We start from the raw sequence: 17,055 nt of genomic DNA, 5'->3' as shown, positions 1-17,055 counted from the left end.
CGTGTATAAATCTCCATGCTTTATAAAAATCCTGTTCTTTTGCTTTCCACAAATGAGAGAAAGTAATGTTGAAAGTGTGTCCAATGAATGTAAAACTTGAGCAAGAGATGTGAATATTCTCCCTGAATTTGAAAATAAATGAAAAAGAAATTAGCAATGTATGATTCACTAAACGAGAGTATTGATAATTATGGAGAAAGTGCTTATCAAGTAAACATTCAGGTTATAAATGCCCTAACTTCATATTTGAAATAGATATATGAAAAATGAAATGTCTTCAGATTTTGAACTTTTAAACTGGAGCAAAGTTATTTTCTATAAATTACATCTGATTTACAAAAAGCAGCTGCTGACTCAGTTCTTAAATGTTTTGACAAATAAATTCTATAGAAATTTCATATGAAATAGTTTAAAGCAACATACAATATAAGCACTATATTTATGTCTTCTAAAACTGATTAACAAAGTGATACCCAGATTTTAAAACAATGCCACAGTCATGGTAAAAAGAAGTTTCAGTAAGCTAATTTTAAATTATTTAAAATTGTCATTTGATCAAGAGAAATTGCCAAATATGATGGTTTACTTATTTGAAAACAAGAAAAAATCAGATTTTGAAAATATTATTGATGTGCTTGCTTCCACTAAAACCAGTAAAGTAAAATAGTAACAAATTCTGGTTTTTGTTGGAATAAAATGTTTAAACTACTATTTGAGTTTAATATACTTACTTTTTAAGTTTTCAGCACTTTTCAACTACGTAAGTGTTCTGTGGGGAAAAACTTTTAAACTATACAGAGAGGAGGATTCTGAGAAGATGGCACAGTAGGAAGCACTAGGGATCTGGCTTCCCATCTAGACAGCAATTGCACAGGCTGAATCTATCTGATATAACTCTTTTGAAACTCTTAAGTCTGTTGAAGGCTTGTAACTTCCAAAAGACTTGGAGAGTGAATTTCAGTTAACTTCCATCAATTTAAGCACTTAACACTGTAGCAACCATATGGCAGGCAACCGTGCCCATGTTCCTAGAGCAGCTTGCACACAACTTATGGGAGCTAGAGTGGGCAAAAAAGACCTTGTCCTCCAGGTACTGGGAATCTGTGCTGTTATCATTGATTGCAGCTTCTTAACACAGTTTTGAAGGCAAGGAAGTGGGCTCAGTATTTCTGCACCTCCTCCCTTTCTTGCAAGCACCTTCCCCTCTAGCTGAAGTGACTTCCAAGGGATTTAAGTGCACAAAGCCCTTTTTCTTCCTTCATTTTTCTCTTTTCCCCATTTCAGGAGCCAGATATTAACAACTTATTGAACAGTGACATATTAATATATCTTTTATTACCTGAACCTTATTGACCAAAGTGTTTCAACATTCACTTTCAAAACAAATTGCCAGCCACCAGCATTAGTTTCTGCAAAAATCCCCTGGTCAATAATGTGTTTGGGGATTGTCCTAACACATTATTGTCCTAGTCAATAAATGTGACTAGAACATTCAAAATCAACTGTATATGTGGATAAAATTAGAAAGTGATTGTATATCCCAAGGGAAACGCTCAGAAAAGACATGAGAAGACCTCAAGTTTACACCTCAGGCTGATTTGGAAACAGAGATAGCCTACAACAATAAAAATTTTTAAAATAAAACCAGAAAATGCTGGGCTAGGGGGAGAATCTGATTCTCAGAGTTACTACATTATTAGACTCAGAGTTCAACACTCCAGTGTTCAAGAAACAATCACAAGGCGTACAAATAAACAGGCAAGAGTGGCCCATTCAAGAGAAAAATTTCAACAGAAACTTCTGAAAAAGACATGTGGCAGATATACTAGACAAAGACTTTAAAACAACTGTCATAAAGATGCCCAGAGAACAAAAGAAAGGTGTGGTGAAAGTCAAGAATATAGTATATGAACAAAATGGAAATATAAGTAAAGGGATAGAAAACCTAAAAGGAAATTCTGGAGATGAAAAGTGCAATAACTGAAGTTGAAAAATTCACTAGAGTATTCAAAGGCAGATTTGAGAAGAGAAGAATCAAAAAACTTTGAAGTTAAGACAGTAAAAGTTATTGAGTTTGAGGAACAGAAAGGAAACAGCTTGGAGAAAAGTGAACAGAGCCTAAGGGAGGTATAGGCCACCATGGAGCAGAGCAGTGTGGACATGATGAGAATCTCAGAAGGAAAAGAGAGAGAAAGGGTCCGAGAGACTATTCGAAGAAAAAGAGATTGCAGACTTCCCAAATTTGATGAAATACATGAATATAACCATTCAGGAAACACAAAGAATTCCAAGTAAGGTGAATTCAAAGAGACCCACACTGAGATATATTATAATTAAACTTCCAAAAGGTAAAGCAAGAATCTTGAAAGCAGGAAAGAGAAATGAATCATCACATACAAGGCATTCTTAATAATATTATCTACAGACTTCTAATCAGGAATGTTGGAAGTCACCAGGCAGCGGGTTGAGATATTCAAACCACTACAAAGAAAAAAACTTATCAAGAATTCTATATCCCACAGTACTATCCATCAGAAGTTAGAAATTAAGACATTGTCACATAAAACTAAGAGTTCTTGGCCACTAGATCTGCCCTACCAGAAGTGCTCAGGGAATTCTCCATGGTGAGACAAAAGAGCAGTACATGAAACTCAGCTCTGTAGCAAAATAAGTATCTCAATAAAGGTAAGTGCATGGGCAGTTTTAAAACTAGTACTTTGTAACAGTGATTTGTAGTTGTACCTAATATTTTTTGTTTTCTTACGTGGGTTAAGAGGTGAATTAATTTAATAAAAACAATTAGTGTAAGACCAAATATTTCTCTAACTCTGGTCTGCGACTCCAAATTTTGTTTCCTACATAAGTTAGGGTACTAATGCATTTAGTTTATATGTAGGTATATAATGAATAAAGTTGTAATTTTGTGACATTGACGAAAGGAATGGGCATGGAACTTTAAAGGAACAAGAGTTTTTGTATTGATATCTTATTGAAGTTAGTGGGTATAAATTTGTATTGGAGAGTTATAACTTTAGGATGTTAAACATAATCCTCAGAAGTAACAATGAAAACAGCTGTAAAATACACACAAGGGGAAATGAGAAAAGAACTTAAACATTTCACTACAGAAAATCAGTTAAACAGAAAACTGGTCCGTAATGCAAGAAATGAGAGCCAAACAAGTTGTAAGATATATAGAAAACAAATAGCCCAATGATAGATAAGTCCCTCCTTATCAATAATTAATCTGAATGTAAATGAATTAAACTTCCCAATCAAAAGATGAGGTTAGCAGAGTGGATAAAAACACATGATCCAACTACATGCTGTGTACAAGAGACTCACTTGAAATTCAAAGACACAAGGTAAAAGTGAAAGGATGAAAAATAGTCCATGCAAATAGTAACCAAAAGAGCATGGATGGCTTTACTAATAGCAGACTATTAAAATAGGCTTTCAATCAAAAAAGCTTATAAGAGAAAAGGAGAGACATTATATATTAATAAAAAGTTTAATACTGCAAGAAAATATAACAGTTATGAATATTTACACACCTAATAATGGACCATCAATTTATATGAAGGAAAAATTCATAGAGTTGAAGGGAGAAATAGACTATTTTGCAGTCATAGTTGGAGACTTCACTAACCTACTTCCAATAATTGATAGAATAATCAAACATAAGTAGGGAACTAGGAAGTTTATTAATAAACCTGTTAGATTTTGCATACATACACAGAACACTGTACCCAGCAATGACAGAATACACTTTCTTGTCAAGTGCACATGGGACATTTTCCAGGATAGACCATATAGTAAGCCACAAAGTAAGCATCAGTGAATTTTAAAATATAGATGTCATACAAAGTATCTTCTCTGATCGCATCAGGACAATATCAGGGATCAATAATAAAAGGGAAAGTGAAAAATTCATCAGATCATAGAAATTAACACACTTTAAAACAACCAGTGGATTAAAGAAGAAATCACAAGGGAAGTTAGAAAATACTTAGATCTAAGAATGCAAGCAGAAACACAACATAACCAAAACTTTAAAAATTCAGTGGAAGTGATACTGAAGGAGAAATATATGGTTGTAAATCCTTACATTAAAAAATGAGAGATCTCAAAGCAACAACCTAACTGTACAACTTAAGGAACTAAAAAAAAAAAAAAAAGGCAAACTAAACCCAGAGCTAGCAGAAGGAAAGAAATAAGATTAGTGTGGAAATAAATGAAATAGAGAATAGAAAAGCAATAGAGAAAAATTGGCTTATTGCAAAGACCAATGGAATTGAGAAGCCTTTAGCCATAAATAATTAAAAAGAGAAGATTTACTAAAATCAGAAATGAAAGTTGGGACAGTAGAACTGTTTCTATAGAAACAAAAATGATAGAGTACTGTGAACTATATCCCAGTGAATTGGATAACCTACATGAAATGGACAAGTTGCTAGAAACTCGAAATAGCAGGACTAATCATAAAGAAATAGAAAACCTGAATAGGCACATAACTAGAGTGAATCAGTAATCAAAAATCTAACAAAACCTCTTGACCTGACAACTTCTTTAGTGAATTCTAAAAAACATCTAAATAAGAACTAACACCTCTTCTTTTACACTTTTCCAAGGATTGAAGTGGAAGAAATAGTTCTAAACTCATTCTACAAGGCCAGCATTACCCTGATACCAAAGCCAGAAAAAGACACTACAAGAAAGAAAACTAGACCAAATTCCTTATGAACATTGATGCAAATATCCTCAACAAAGTTCTAGTAAACAAAATTCAACCACATATTAAAAGGATTATATACCATGAACAAATGGGATTCATTCCTGAAATGCAGGAGTGGTTCAATATATGAATATGATCAATGTAATAAGCCAAATCAATGAAAGAAAGTAATAAAAGCCACATTATTACCTCAATTGATGCAGAAATTGTGTTTGACAAAATTCAACACACTTGAATAATAAAAATGCTCAGCAACCTAGGAATAGAAGGAAACTACCACAACATAATAAAGCCATATAAGAAAATCCCCACAGCAAACATCATACTCAATTGTAAAAGACTTAAAAGATTGAATTCTTAAGATCGAGAAGAAGGCAAGATAGCCACTTTCACTACTTCTTTCCAACATAGTACTGGAAAGAGCAGTTAGTCAAGAAAAAGAAAAAGCATCCAAACTGGAAAAGAAGTAAAATTATCTATGTTGGCAGATGGTATCATTTTAGATATAGAAAACCCTAAGGATTCCACACAAAAACTGTATTAGAATTAAAGTTAATTCAGCCAAATAGTAGGATACAGAGTCAACACACAAAAATTGATTGTATTTCTATACACAAGAAATGAACAATCTAAAAAGGAAATTACAAAACAATTTGCAATAGCATAAAAAAATAAAGTACTTAGGAATTAACTTACCAAACAGGTAAAAGACTTCTACAAAGAAACTATAAAACCTTGCTGAAAGAAATTAGAGAAGCTATAAATGGAAAGACAACCCATGTTCATTAATTGAAAAACTTAATATTGTTAAAACACCAGTACTATTCAAAGCAATCTACAGATTCATTGCAATCCTTACAGAAATCCCGAAGATTTTTTTTTTTTTTGCAGGAATAGAAAAACTCATCCTAAAATGTATATGGAAACTCAAGGAACTTCAAATAGTCAAAACAACTTTGAAAAAGAAAAAAGCAGCAGTCAAACATCCTGATTTTGAAATGTACTATGAAGCTACTATAAACAAAACAGTGTGGCATTAAGACAGACCCATAGACCAGTGGAATAGAATAAAGAGCCTCGAGATAAACCTTTATATATAGGGTCAAATGATTTTATAAGGATGCTAAGACCAATGATGAAAGGACAGTCTGTTTAATAAATGATGCTGGCAAAACTGGATATTCACATGCAAAGGATTAAGTTGGACTTTTACCCAGCACTATACACAAAAACTATATACAAACATTAACTCAAAATTGATGAGGGGATTAAGTGTAATACCTGAAATGATAAAACTCTTAGAATGAAACAAAGGACAAAAGCTTCATGATGCTGAAATTGGCAGTGGGTTTTTGGTTATTGCACCAAGGCACAGAAAGAAAAAAATTGTACAAATTAAAAATTTTTGCATCAAATCAAAACCACAATGAGGTACCATTTCACACCAGTCAAAATGGCTGTGATCCAAAAGTCTGCAAGCAATAAATGCTGGAGAGGGTGTGGAGAAAAGGGAACCCTCTTACACTGTTGGTGGGAATGCAAACTAGTATAGCCACTGTGGAGAACAGTGTGGAAATTCCTTAAAAAACTGGAACTAGAACTGCCATATGACCCAGCAATCCCACTGCTGGGCATACACACTGAGAAAACCAGAATTGAAAGAGACATGTGTACCCCAGTGTTCATCATAGCACTGTTTATAATAGCCAGGACATGGAAGCAACCTAGATGTCCATCAGCAGACGAATGGCTAAGAAAGCTGTGGTACATATACACAATGGAGTATTACTCAGCCATTAAAGAGAATACATTTGAATCAGTTCTAATGAGGTGGATGAAACTGGAGCCTATTATACAGAGAAGTAAGCCAGAAAGAAGAACACCAATACAGTATACTAACACATATATATGGAATTTAGAAAGATGGTAACGATAACCCTGTATGTGAGACAGCAAGAGAGACACAGATGTATAGAACAGTCTTTTGGACTCTGTGGCACAGGGCAAGGGTGGGATGATTTGGGAGAATGGCATTGAAACGTATAATATCATATGTGAAACAAATCGCCAGTCCAGGTTTGATGCATGATACAGGGTGCTTGGGTCTGGTGCACTGGGATGACCCAGAGGGATGGGATGGGGAGGGAGGTGGGAGTGGGGTTCAGGATGGGGAACACGTGTATACTCCTGGCAGATTCATGTTGATGTATGGCAAAACCAATACAATATTGTAAAGTAATTAGCCTCCAATTAAATTTATATTTTTAAAAATTTGTGCATCAGATATTCTATCTGGAGAATAAAAAGGCAACCTATAGAATCCAAGGAAATATTTGCAAATCATATATCTGATAAGAGATTAATATCCAGAATATATAGATAATTCATAAATACAATAACTACAAAAACCACCCAATTAAAATATGCATAAAGGACTTGAACAGACGTTTTTTTCAAAGAACGTTTATCAATGGCCAATAAAAGGTTGCACATAAAAAGATGTGCAATGCCACTAATTATTAGATAAATACAAATCAAAACTACAGTGAGGTACCATTTCACACCCAGTAGACTGGTTACTTTTTAGAAAAAGAAACATAAAAACCCCACAAAATCTCCAGAACCAGAAGACAAATGATGATGATGATGTGAAGAGATTGGAGACCTTGTGCACTTGAGTGAGTGAAAGTTGCTCAGTCGTGTCTTGCGAGTCCATGACCTATACAGTCCATGGGATTCTCCAGGCCAGAATACTGGAGTGGCTAGCCTTTCCCTTCTCCAGGGGATCTTCCCAACCCAGAGATCAAACCCAGGTCTCCTGCATTGCAGGCTGATTCTTTACCAGCTGAGCTACAAGGGAAGCCCAAGAATCCTGGGGTGGGTAGCCTATCCCTTCTCTAGCGGATCTTCCCGACCCAGGAATCGAACTGGGTTCTCCTGCATTGGCAGGCTAATTCTTTACCACAGAGCCACCAGGGAATCCCAACATCACAATTTTTGGTACCACTATACTGAGCTAGGAAGTGTACGATAATTTTCTTTCCTATACTTTATTTTGTTTTTTTTCGGGTAAAATTATATTTTTACTGATTTGTTTACTCTTCTGTGCACCTAATACTGTTTTTTAAATGCTGCAGTTTGTTCAGTATCTGGAAGTATTTTTTCAGAATGTTCACACATATCCAAAAAAATTGTTGGAGGATCTGGAGATCTCTTCTGTCGGCTTTAGTTTAAACTAGTTACTCTCTAAGCTTGATGCATAGTTTGTTGATCAAGATTTTACTTTGCCACTTTGTTGTGTTGGATGTCCTGTTTCCTGAACTGTGAGTCCTTCTGTTATTGTTTTACTCCTTATTGTGATGAAATATGTCCTTTAACAATTTCCACAGAAAGGTTGCATCTTTTTTCACTTCGTGTAAATTTATAACTGTATTTATTATAATGGTATTAGTGGTTTGGCTGAATTCATAGAAAACGTTTTTCCTATGCATTTTTGAAAGTATTGTTTTCATTATGTCTGATGCCATTTTTGGTCCGCTTGGTGTTTATATTATTTTGTTCTTTGGCAACTTTAATGTTTATCTCAAGTGTTTTGAAAATTTCATATGTTCACCCATCATCCTTTTTTCTTTCATTATGGTAGAAATTTGATAAGCCTTTGTAATCTTAGATATTTATGTTTGGGGGAATTTTCTTGTTTTATTTCTTTGGTAAATTTTCACTTTTATTTTCTTCTCTGTTCTCTCTCTCTCTCTTTTTTTTTTTTTTTTTTTTTTGGAAACTCCTATTGATGACAGCTATTTCCTGCATCAACTTCTCTGATTGTATGGCATTTTCTTTCTTGCCTTCCATCTTTTTGTCTTTTCATTTGGTCTTTCAAAAAAGATTTTCTAAACTTAATTACTTATTTTAGTTGCCATATATTTATTTTGAATTGCTCTTTAGTTTTTTATTTGTTCTTCAGTCTTCAGTTTTTTTGTTATTGTTTAATGGATATAATAATATATCGTACCTCCAGGAATATTGAATATATATAGCATATATGTTTATTTTGTTTCCAGCAAAGTCTCTGATATCTCCTAGCCTCTTTCTTTATTCTCATTTATTTTAATCTGTGTAATGTAAAGGATGTCTACACCTTGAATGTTCATTCATGTTAAAAATTAAAGCGTAAAAAAGATTATCAAAAACCCTATGTTTGTACAGAGACAGGTTGTACATTGTAGCATGCCACAGGGTACATTCCTATTTTATTTATCTATTCCTGTTAGTACTCCTAAAATTTATTGGTTTATGGTACTAGAAAATAAAAATATGAAATTTTTAAAATATTGTTACTTAAAATATATAAATATTTTCCTGAAAAATAACTATTTGCAAACAAAAGGAAATTTATTTAGAATAAATTGTTCTACACTTTAGCTTGTCTGTTTAATGTCTAGTTAAGCAGAAGGAAACTAGATTCTTGTGTTTCTGCATTCAGTCTGTTGTGGTATATTTTGATTGAAATATATGAAGAATACCCAGCTTCAATCAGTACTTTAATAATCTTCTCAGATAATTGTGATATTCTTTTTATGACATCAAAATTAGACATGTGGAAATTTTCTTAAAGCTTTGTTGCAGTGTGGAATCTGATATATCACTGAACATTTTGTATTCTGTAGTTCATTAAAATCTTACTAGTCAGGCTTGCACTTTGTTTGGATCTTTTATCCGTATGTGATTTTATAACATTGTTCATTAGTCATTTAGAATATATTGGTTCACAAGTCACGTAGATCTTCCAAGTTTTGCCATGTTTCATATTACAAATCAGGTAATCACATTCATTAGTATTAGCATTTATCTCATGAAAAGTAGATGCAAGTTATCCTAAGATTTAAACTTTTCTTGAATTTTATTCCTGGCAACAAACACTGTTTGATTGTTTAATGTGACATACTCATTTTCTCAGTTCAGAAGAAAATGCCTTCTGAATACTCGGGTCTAAATATTCATAGTTTGACAGTCATTCTTTAAAAATAAAAATGATGTTCCATGAAAAACATTTGGCCAAGTTCATCTTGCAACTAAATCACAGACCCAAGTGTTTTTAGTGTACAGCAGCAGTACTTTATGCATGCTTGGTATTTCATTACACAGACTATTCAAAAGACATGTACTCAAGGGTTGACATTTAGTAAAATTAATTTTACTGCTGGTATATGCCAGTGGAGAATACAGTGACTGGTTCAATGTCAGTGCCTTGATTTATGTTAAAATGCCAGCTTTTTTACTCATTACTCCTTAGTACCAAGAGTTTTAACCTCACATGCCTCCTAAAAGTGTCTTGGAGGCCCCATATGTCTGTGAACCAACTTGGAGAACTGCTGACATGGATTATGTTGTGAAGGTTGCTTCATGGATTACTGTGCTGTATGACATGCTCAGTCTGCTTGGCAGTTTTTTAGACTTCAGCGTAGGAAAATCAGATGCTGAGGTGACTTATTATTTGGTGGGGAGGATGCTCTCAAAGTCTTTGAGGCTGATAATTTTCTTCAAAGAGGAATCTCCTAGATTCCAACTGGGATTGGTGGAGTGATGAGTGGTTCCTCTGGCTGCTAGCATTCTGGGAGCCAGGCAGAGAGATAAATGAGGATCACTTTATTCAGTTTATGAACCTTTACTAAATTTTTCTGTTTTCTTTCGGTACCTCATACCTGCCCTGTGCCATTCCTGGTGTTAACAAGTCCCTAGACAGTCTCCAGTTCAGAGACTTGGCCTTTGGCTTAAGCAGTAGAGGAAAGAATAGGTACCTGTTGTGTGAGTTGGGGAAAGAGTATTTAGATTTCTCAGCAGTATTCATTCTTTATTTTTACCTTTTATGTATTAACTATTGTACTGAATTTCTCCAAATACCATATCTCTTAACTTCTCTGGGAAAATTTATTCTCTTTTCCTTGCACTCCCCTGTTTAAATGTTTAGTTATCACTTCCTCCACACTGTGAAGTTAATTCCCATTCCTCCAGCTACTTTCCATCTACAGATTTGTTGAAATCTCTTTGACAGTTAGTATGCTTTGATGCTTTCTTGGTCTTTATGAGTGGAAATTGTTTTATTTCCTTGCCCTCTTTTTAGTAGAGTTTTTGGAGAGCGGGGAAATACATGTATGTGATTAATATACCATGATCACTTTCACAGACTTGAATCAATCACTCTTAGTGACTAAAAGTTGGACCTAGATTTGACGCTTCACCAGTTAACTGTGGTTTTGCCTTGGGTTTTATATTCATGCTTAACCCACACAGTCTTTATTCTCATTTGTAGAAATGGAGTTTATAATATCTAATAATGAAGATTAAATGAGACAGTGAATGTAAAGTTCTTAATATACTACTTCATGCATCATAAAGTCTCAATAATTTGTAGTTGTTATAAACTGTTAAGCTTGCCTCTTTCTTACTGAGATTTTATTGTATTCTTTCCTCCCCAAAAAACATTTGAAATAATCAAAATATTTCATTTGTATATTATTTAATATTACTTGGTTTGACAATGGAAGGGTTACCATGGCTCCAAATGTAAAACCATAGTTTCATAAATGTTTTACCTAAGTACCTGTTTTTAATATGTGTGTATAAAATATTGCAAATGAGACTTACTCAAATTCAAGGTGTGCTTTACTAATTTTCTAATCAAGTAATACAATTATGGTTCATACTTAGAAGAATCTAAGGAAAGCAGGTATTGTTATAACTGGGTAACTGTTTCATATCTTTGATTCAAAAACTTGGTACATTGAAATTCTTATGAGTTTTTTAAAAAACAATTTTTGAAATCCTGTTTTTAGTTTTAAGAGTTATTCTAAAACATACTTTAAGAAATTGTTTTTTCTCTTTCTTTGGAATACTAAGCAGCACACTTAAGTTCTTTTTATCTAGAAAGTTTAATAAAATAAAAGTAGTACTTAGTTTTGAATATAAACTTATAATTTGAATATAAACTTTGTTTTGAATATAAAAGAAAAATGTTATTAATCATTTCAGGAAATTACAAGATCTAATTTGGCTGAAGGAGAAACAGAAACATCAAATTCTGAAAGGTAAATATAAGGAAAAGCTGAATCTCTTGAAATTTGTGTATATAAAATTATATTTGAGCTGTATATTATTTCAGTTATTTGGGAAAGGGCTATTTAAATTTTATATATGATGTTCCTTTCAGTAATGACTTTCAATTAAAATCAAAGTTTGAAATTTTAATAGAAATATACTACAGATCCTTAGTTTTGAAGCCTTTTAAATATGTAGAATACATTTTATAAGTTGTTAATTTTTTTAGAGTACAAGTAAATAAAATGGTAATGGATTGCAATTGCCTCTGTTAAATGAAAATAGTTACAAGACGCTACAGGTTATAAGATGGTGACAATTATTGCAAATAGTTTTAAAATCTTATTTTTAAAGTATTTTTTAAAAGCTATAAGTTACTTTTGTGGTAGGATCTCAACATAAAAGTTTCAAAATTCAATGTTTTTTTTTAAAATTTAATTCTTGAGTAGAACACTTAGAACACGAGATTTCACTATTTTTTAGCAAAAGAGAATCCAGTATTCTAATTAGAACTTTATTCCAGTTAAAGATGACTTTGTCTTTTAATTAAGTACTTTCCCCATTTCTGTCTTTATGCTGTGTGTTTTACCATAGTCTGCTTGTTAACTTGATGAGATTAATCATTCTATTGCCTCTATAAAGAAAATTATGGAATAAGACCTTTTGAAGATGTTTCTTAGACTTGACCAGGACAATTATCTAGCCCTTTCTTTATCTAGCATTTTTCCTAGAATTCTGAATGAAAAAAGTTAACAGAATTCAACTAAGGACTTGGGAAAAAGACTAGATACATCTATATTATTTAACATTTTCTGTAAATTATAATTCAGTAAGATCTGAACAAAAATAAGAATTTTACAAATTTAAATGAGGGAAATATTATAACTTTTTGAGATGATGTAATTGACCTGTAAGACCCAAGAAAATGAGCAAAGTATGACTGAAATTAATCAAAGTATTAATTAAGGCAGCAGAACCATTGTTATATACCCATAACATGTCATTACAAAATCTAATGCATAAAATAGTTAATTCACAAAAATAACAATGAGAAATGTACAATTTAGAAGATTTTAAAGAAAAAATTTACTGAGATACAAAATAATTTATTAATAACTTACATGATAGGTCATTTTTTCCAAATTATGGTTAATGAGCACTTAGTTGAAAATCCAAATTGGATTTGATTTGGAAATTAGTGTGTTTCAAGTAGGATTCATATTTTTCTATTTATTAATACCATAATTTAAAAAGTCATAGCTGTGTTAGATATTACGTTGTTTCTGTATTCACTATTTTAAACATTGTTTTAATGAGCATCCAAGTACAAATATCTTTTACTTCTTCAAACTACTAATTTAGGGAGAAGAGTACTAGAATATAGGTGATTTAACCTATTAGATAATGAAGTGCAATGTTAATTTATAGTTGTTAAAACTGGATGGTATTGGCTTGTAATAGTCTAAAGACACATCAGAACAAAATAAATAGCAGAGAAACAGTCTTACAAATATAATTTAGTAAATAATAAATGACTTTGTGATAACATTGCTTTGATAGATGGGTACTTCATTACAAAAAAGTCTAAATTCCAGATGGATTAATGTAAGAAATAAGATAAATGTAATCATTAAATTTCTTTTTGGTAAAATAAGCATTGTTACATCTATATAAGGGACCTGAGACCATCTTGGAAATCTGTTTCTAGGCTTGCAGACATTGAAAACAAACTATGGTTACCAAAGGGGAAAAAGGGTGGAGGAAGGATAAATTAGGAGTTTGGGATTAACATATATATGTTATTATATATAAAATAGATAAACAACAGAGTTCTACTATATAGCATAGGAAATTATATTCACTGAATAGTTTCTGTTAACACATCAGCGTAACACATCTTACTTACTTATGTATGTCTGTATACATACACAGACATGTATGCACATAAACCTATAGGTATTCATGTTTTATACTTATATATTTCTTAGACATGTGTTCATGTTTTTCTAAGTTAGGCTGTTGCAAAATTAGTAAAATCTTTGTGAATGCTTACTTGATTTTGCTTAGGAAAAACATGCTAACCGTACGAGGACATGTAAATCAAAGAAAAAGAAAATAGGATTTTCACCACATACAATCATTCCTTATTTAAAGTACTCTTATGAGTTAATAAGCACACTCATATTTTAACTAAAATCAAGTGAGTATGAACAGGTAAAGTAATGATAACTAGGACCAAAACTAGTGAATTAACTCCCCAGGATTCCTTAGAATATGTGACTGTGGAGTTCACTCTGCTGCCTAAGAAAATGGCCACTTCCTAAATTGTAACATCATGGCAAGGACTGGGGACTTTGAATTTTTTTCTTTTTTTGGTGGGCAAGTGCGCCTTTTTTTATTTTTCAGAAAATGTCTTTACTTTGAAAGTAAGTATTCAAATACATTGTATTATAAATAAATAGATAATAAGTAGCTTTATTTTTTCAGTAAACAAGATGAAGCTTCTTCAGAGGAAATAAAAAATGGATGTGATGTGCATTTATTTGAAGGCTCATCAACAACAAAAAGTGAAGAAGATGTATCCGTTTCAGATAAAGAAAATGATAACTGTCTTGAAGATCAGGAAACTGGCTCAAAGAATATCTTCGGTTATGATTCAGCTATTGATGCAGATAAAGTGGAAAAGGAAAAACAAGTAGAGAACATATGTCAGGAAACAGAGTTGAAGATGTGCCAAAATTCAGAAAACCTCATTGCATGTGATCAGATTGAGGATCGCAATGCTGGTGGAGCTAGATTTTCTTCCAAGAATATCAAAGATTTGAGGTTAACATCTGGTGATGTTAGTATTGATCAGTTTTTGAGAAAAAGAGATGAACATGAATCTGTTAGTTCTGATGTTAGTGAGCAAGGCAGTATTCATTTGGAACCTTTGACTCCATCAGAAGTGCTTGAGTTTGAAGCCACAGAGATTCTTCAGAAGGGTAGTGGTGATCCTTCAGCCAAGACTGATGCTGTAGTGTCTGATCAAACAGATAACATTCTTGGAGAAAATAGCCTTAGCACAGCAGAGACAACAGGAGACCTGGTAGATGAAAAAGAAAGAAGTTGAAATTAACTAGGCATTCTAAGTTTTAGTGTACCAACAGTAAGACCATTTGGAACAGTGCTACCAGGTGAGCTCAGTGCTGTTGTTGCAGAGTACAGACATAGAAAAACATAAGGGAGGTCATTCATGTATTTTACCTGTATGTTGAGCCTAGGTTATTAAATCAATCCATCATTAATAGCATGACTAGGTATGAATTTCCAAGAAGTTTTTAAAACATGAGTAAGATTTAATGAAAGTTAAGTTTGCAATGAAAAAGTCTCATTTCGTAGTTTTCAAAGACATGGAACTTGGTGATCAATATGAATTGATTATTAGAATATTAGTTATGTTAATGAAGCTTTTGAAATTTCCATCAGTCCTAAGCTAAAAGTCCTTATTACCTGTACATCCTTTTCAATTAACTTAAAGGAAGAGATTTGGAACCCACATGCCTTTTGGGAATAATTGATTTAAAATAATAGCTGATTGGCGTTGTTAATGAGAGCTTCATTTTGAATATGATCCTGGTAAATGGAGCATGTTTAGAATGCTAAATTAGTTGATCTAATGAGAATTTGGATGAACATAAACTTAATTTTGAATATAATATAACATTCCAGACTGCCAGAAGCATGTGAACAGAATATTTGAATCTGTGTACCTCCATACAAGTGTTAGCCTGCCAGGCTGTAAGCTTACCTTAATTAAACTTTCAGTGAAAGTGAAATTATTAAAATAAAAATTTATATTTGTGCTTTTTGTCAGTGTGTATGCTGTGGAGAAATCCCTTGATGAACTAGTTGTATAAAGTAGAAATCCATTGTTGAAAATCCTACAGCTATTATGCTTATATTGTTTTAATGATCTTCTTTAGAAATAGAACCATAAACATGGTCTGGAAACCAAACCAAAGTACAGATTAATGTAGATATTTGTAAAGCAGTAAACTGGCATGAATTCAGCCATGTTTAAGTGACTTTTTCTGTAACTGTAAAATAGAAACTTCAAATGGGACCTAAAGCAGGATGTAAAAAATTGGTTTGGGATATTTAGCCTAATTTATCCTTAAGATGGCTGCTAAATTGATTTTTTCAGTTTTTTTTAATCATATAGAAAATAATAGATACAGAAATGAATAATATGAATGAGTAGTTTGCTTTGAAGTACTAATAAACTTTTATTTAAAATGCTACATTTTTACTTCTTAAAATGTGCTTTGAATTCTTAAATTTTGTTTCACTGTTAAATGTTTTAAATGGGTATTAAAATTCTGCTGTATATAGTAGTTTTTTGAGTAAATATTTGCAATAAAAATCTGTCCCTGAATAATTTTATTTTTCAGAAAGCTGTTTGAGTCAGATTACCTTTGGCGCCTCTAGAAATTGTACATTGTTCAAGGAAGTTTCATGTTAAAGCTACCGGTTGATTCCATTCTGTATTCTTTAATTGATGAATGATTTATTTTAAATTGACACTTAAAGTACCGAGGGGAAACTGCTAATATTTAGAGAAAATAGATTTACTTTACAAATTCTTCTACTTCAAGAGAATTATAATTTAATACAGTTTTCTATCTCCTCAGTAAATTAAAGAGGCTAAATGGGCAAAATAAATTATTGACTTATTTTCTTGAATATTTGTGGGATGGGGGTAAATATTTTTATATTTCCTGCTCATAAGAAAAGGTGGGGAAAGAAAGACTTATTAACTGTCATCCTTCACCTTGTTGAAACATAAATCTATAGCAGAGAAGATTTTTGGAGTAACATAATCCTTAGAAGAGCAGGAAGATGAGAAAGTCTATGTAAGGACCATTTTCTGAATCTGATTCAAATAATTGCCAAGCCTGTCGCCTAATGCTGCAAAAACCTGGAGCACTGTGCCAAAGTAGGTCTCTAAATGATATGGTAATTCCTTGTGAACTCTGAGTAGTTCCTCCTCCTGATTAGATACCACTTCTGCTTATAGTAGTGGTATTTAAAGTACCTGATCAATGAATTGTTCATACCTATCCACTATGAGAAAAAGAACCTGTACCACACTATAAATCCTTCACTGAGAAAATCTAGCAATGAAAAAAAAAAAGTAGTTGAAATAAATATTGTACTTGGTAACATAACTGGTTTATGTTTTC

The 17,055-nt window shown here is 32.4% G+C and overlaps 1 protein-coding gene across 2 annotated transcripts in view; it reads left to right on the top strand.

Moving 5' to 3' along the window:
* Positions 1-16,027, top strand: part of ZNF280D (zinc finger protein 280D) — a 124,635-nt gene extending 108,608 nt beyond the window's left edge. For both annotated transcript variants that reach the window (XM_068963949.1, XM_068963950.1), the window contains 2 exons: positions 11,765-11,820; positions 14,318-16,027. In XM_068963949.1, the coding sequence (XP_068820050.1) occupies positions 11,765-11,820; positions 14,318-14,942 (681 nt within the window). In that variant the 3' untranslated portion in view covers positions 14,943-16,027. The remainder of the gene's footprint in view (positions 1-11,764; positions 11,821-14,317) is intronic.
* Positions 16,028-17,055: the final 1,028 nt, after the last annotated feature.

The sequence above is a fragment of the Capricornis sumatraensis genome, chromosome 2 (genome assembly GCF_032405125.1).
Source record: "Capricornis sumatraensis isolate serow.1 chromosome 2, serow.2, whole genome shotgun sequence".
Lineage (NCBI taxonomy): Eukaryota > Metazoa > Chordata > Mammalia > Artiodactyla > Bovidae > Capricornis > Capricornis sumatraensis.
This window is presented reverse-complemented; position numbering and strand designations above follow the sequence as displayed.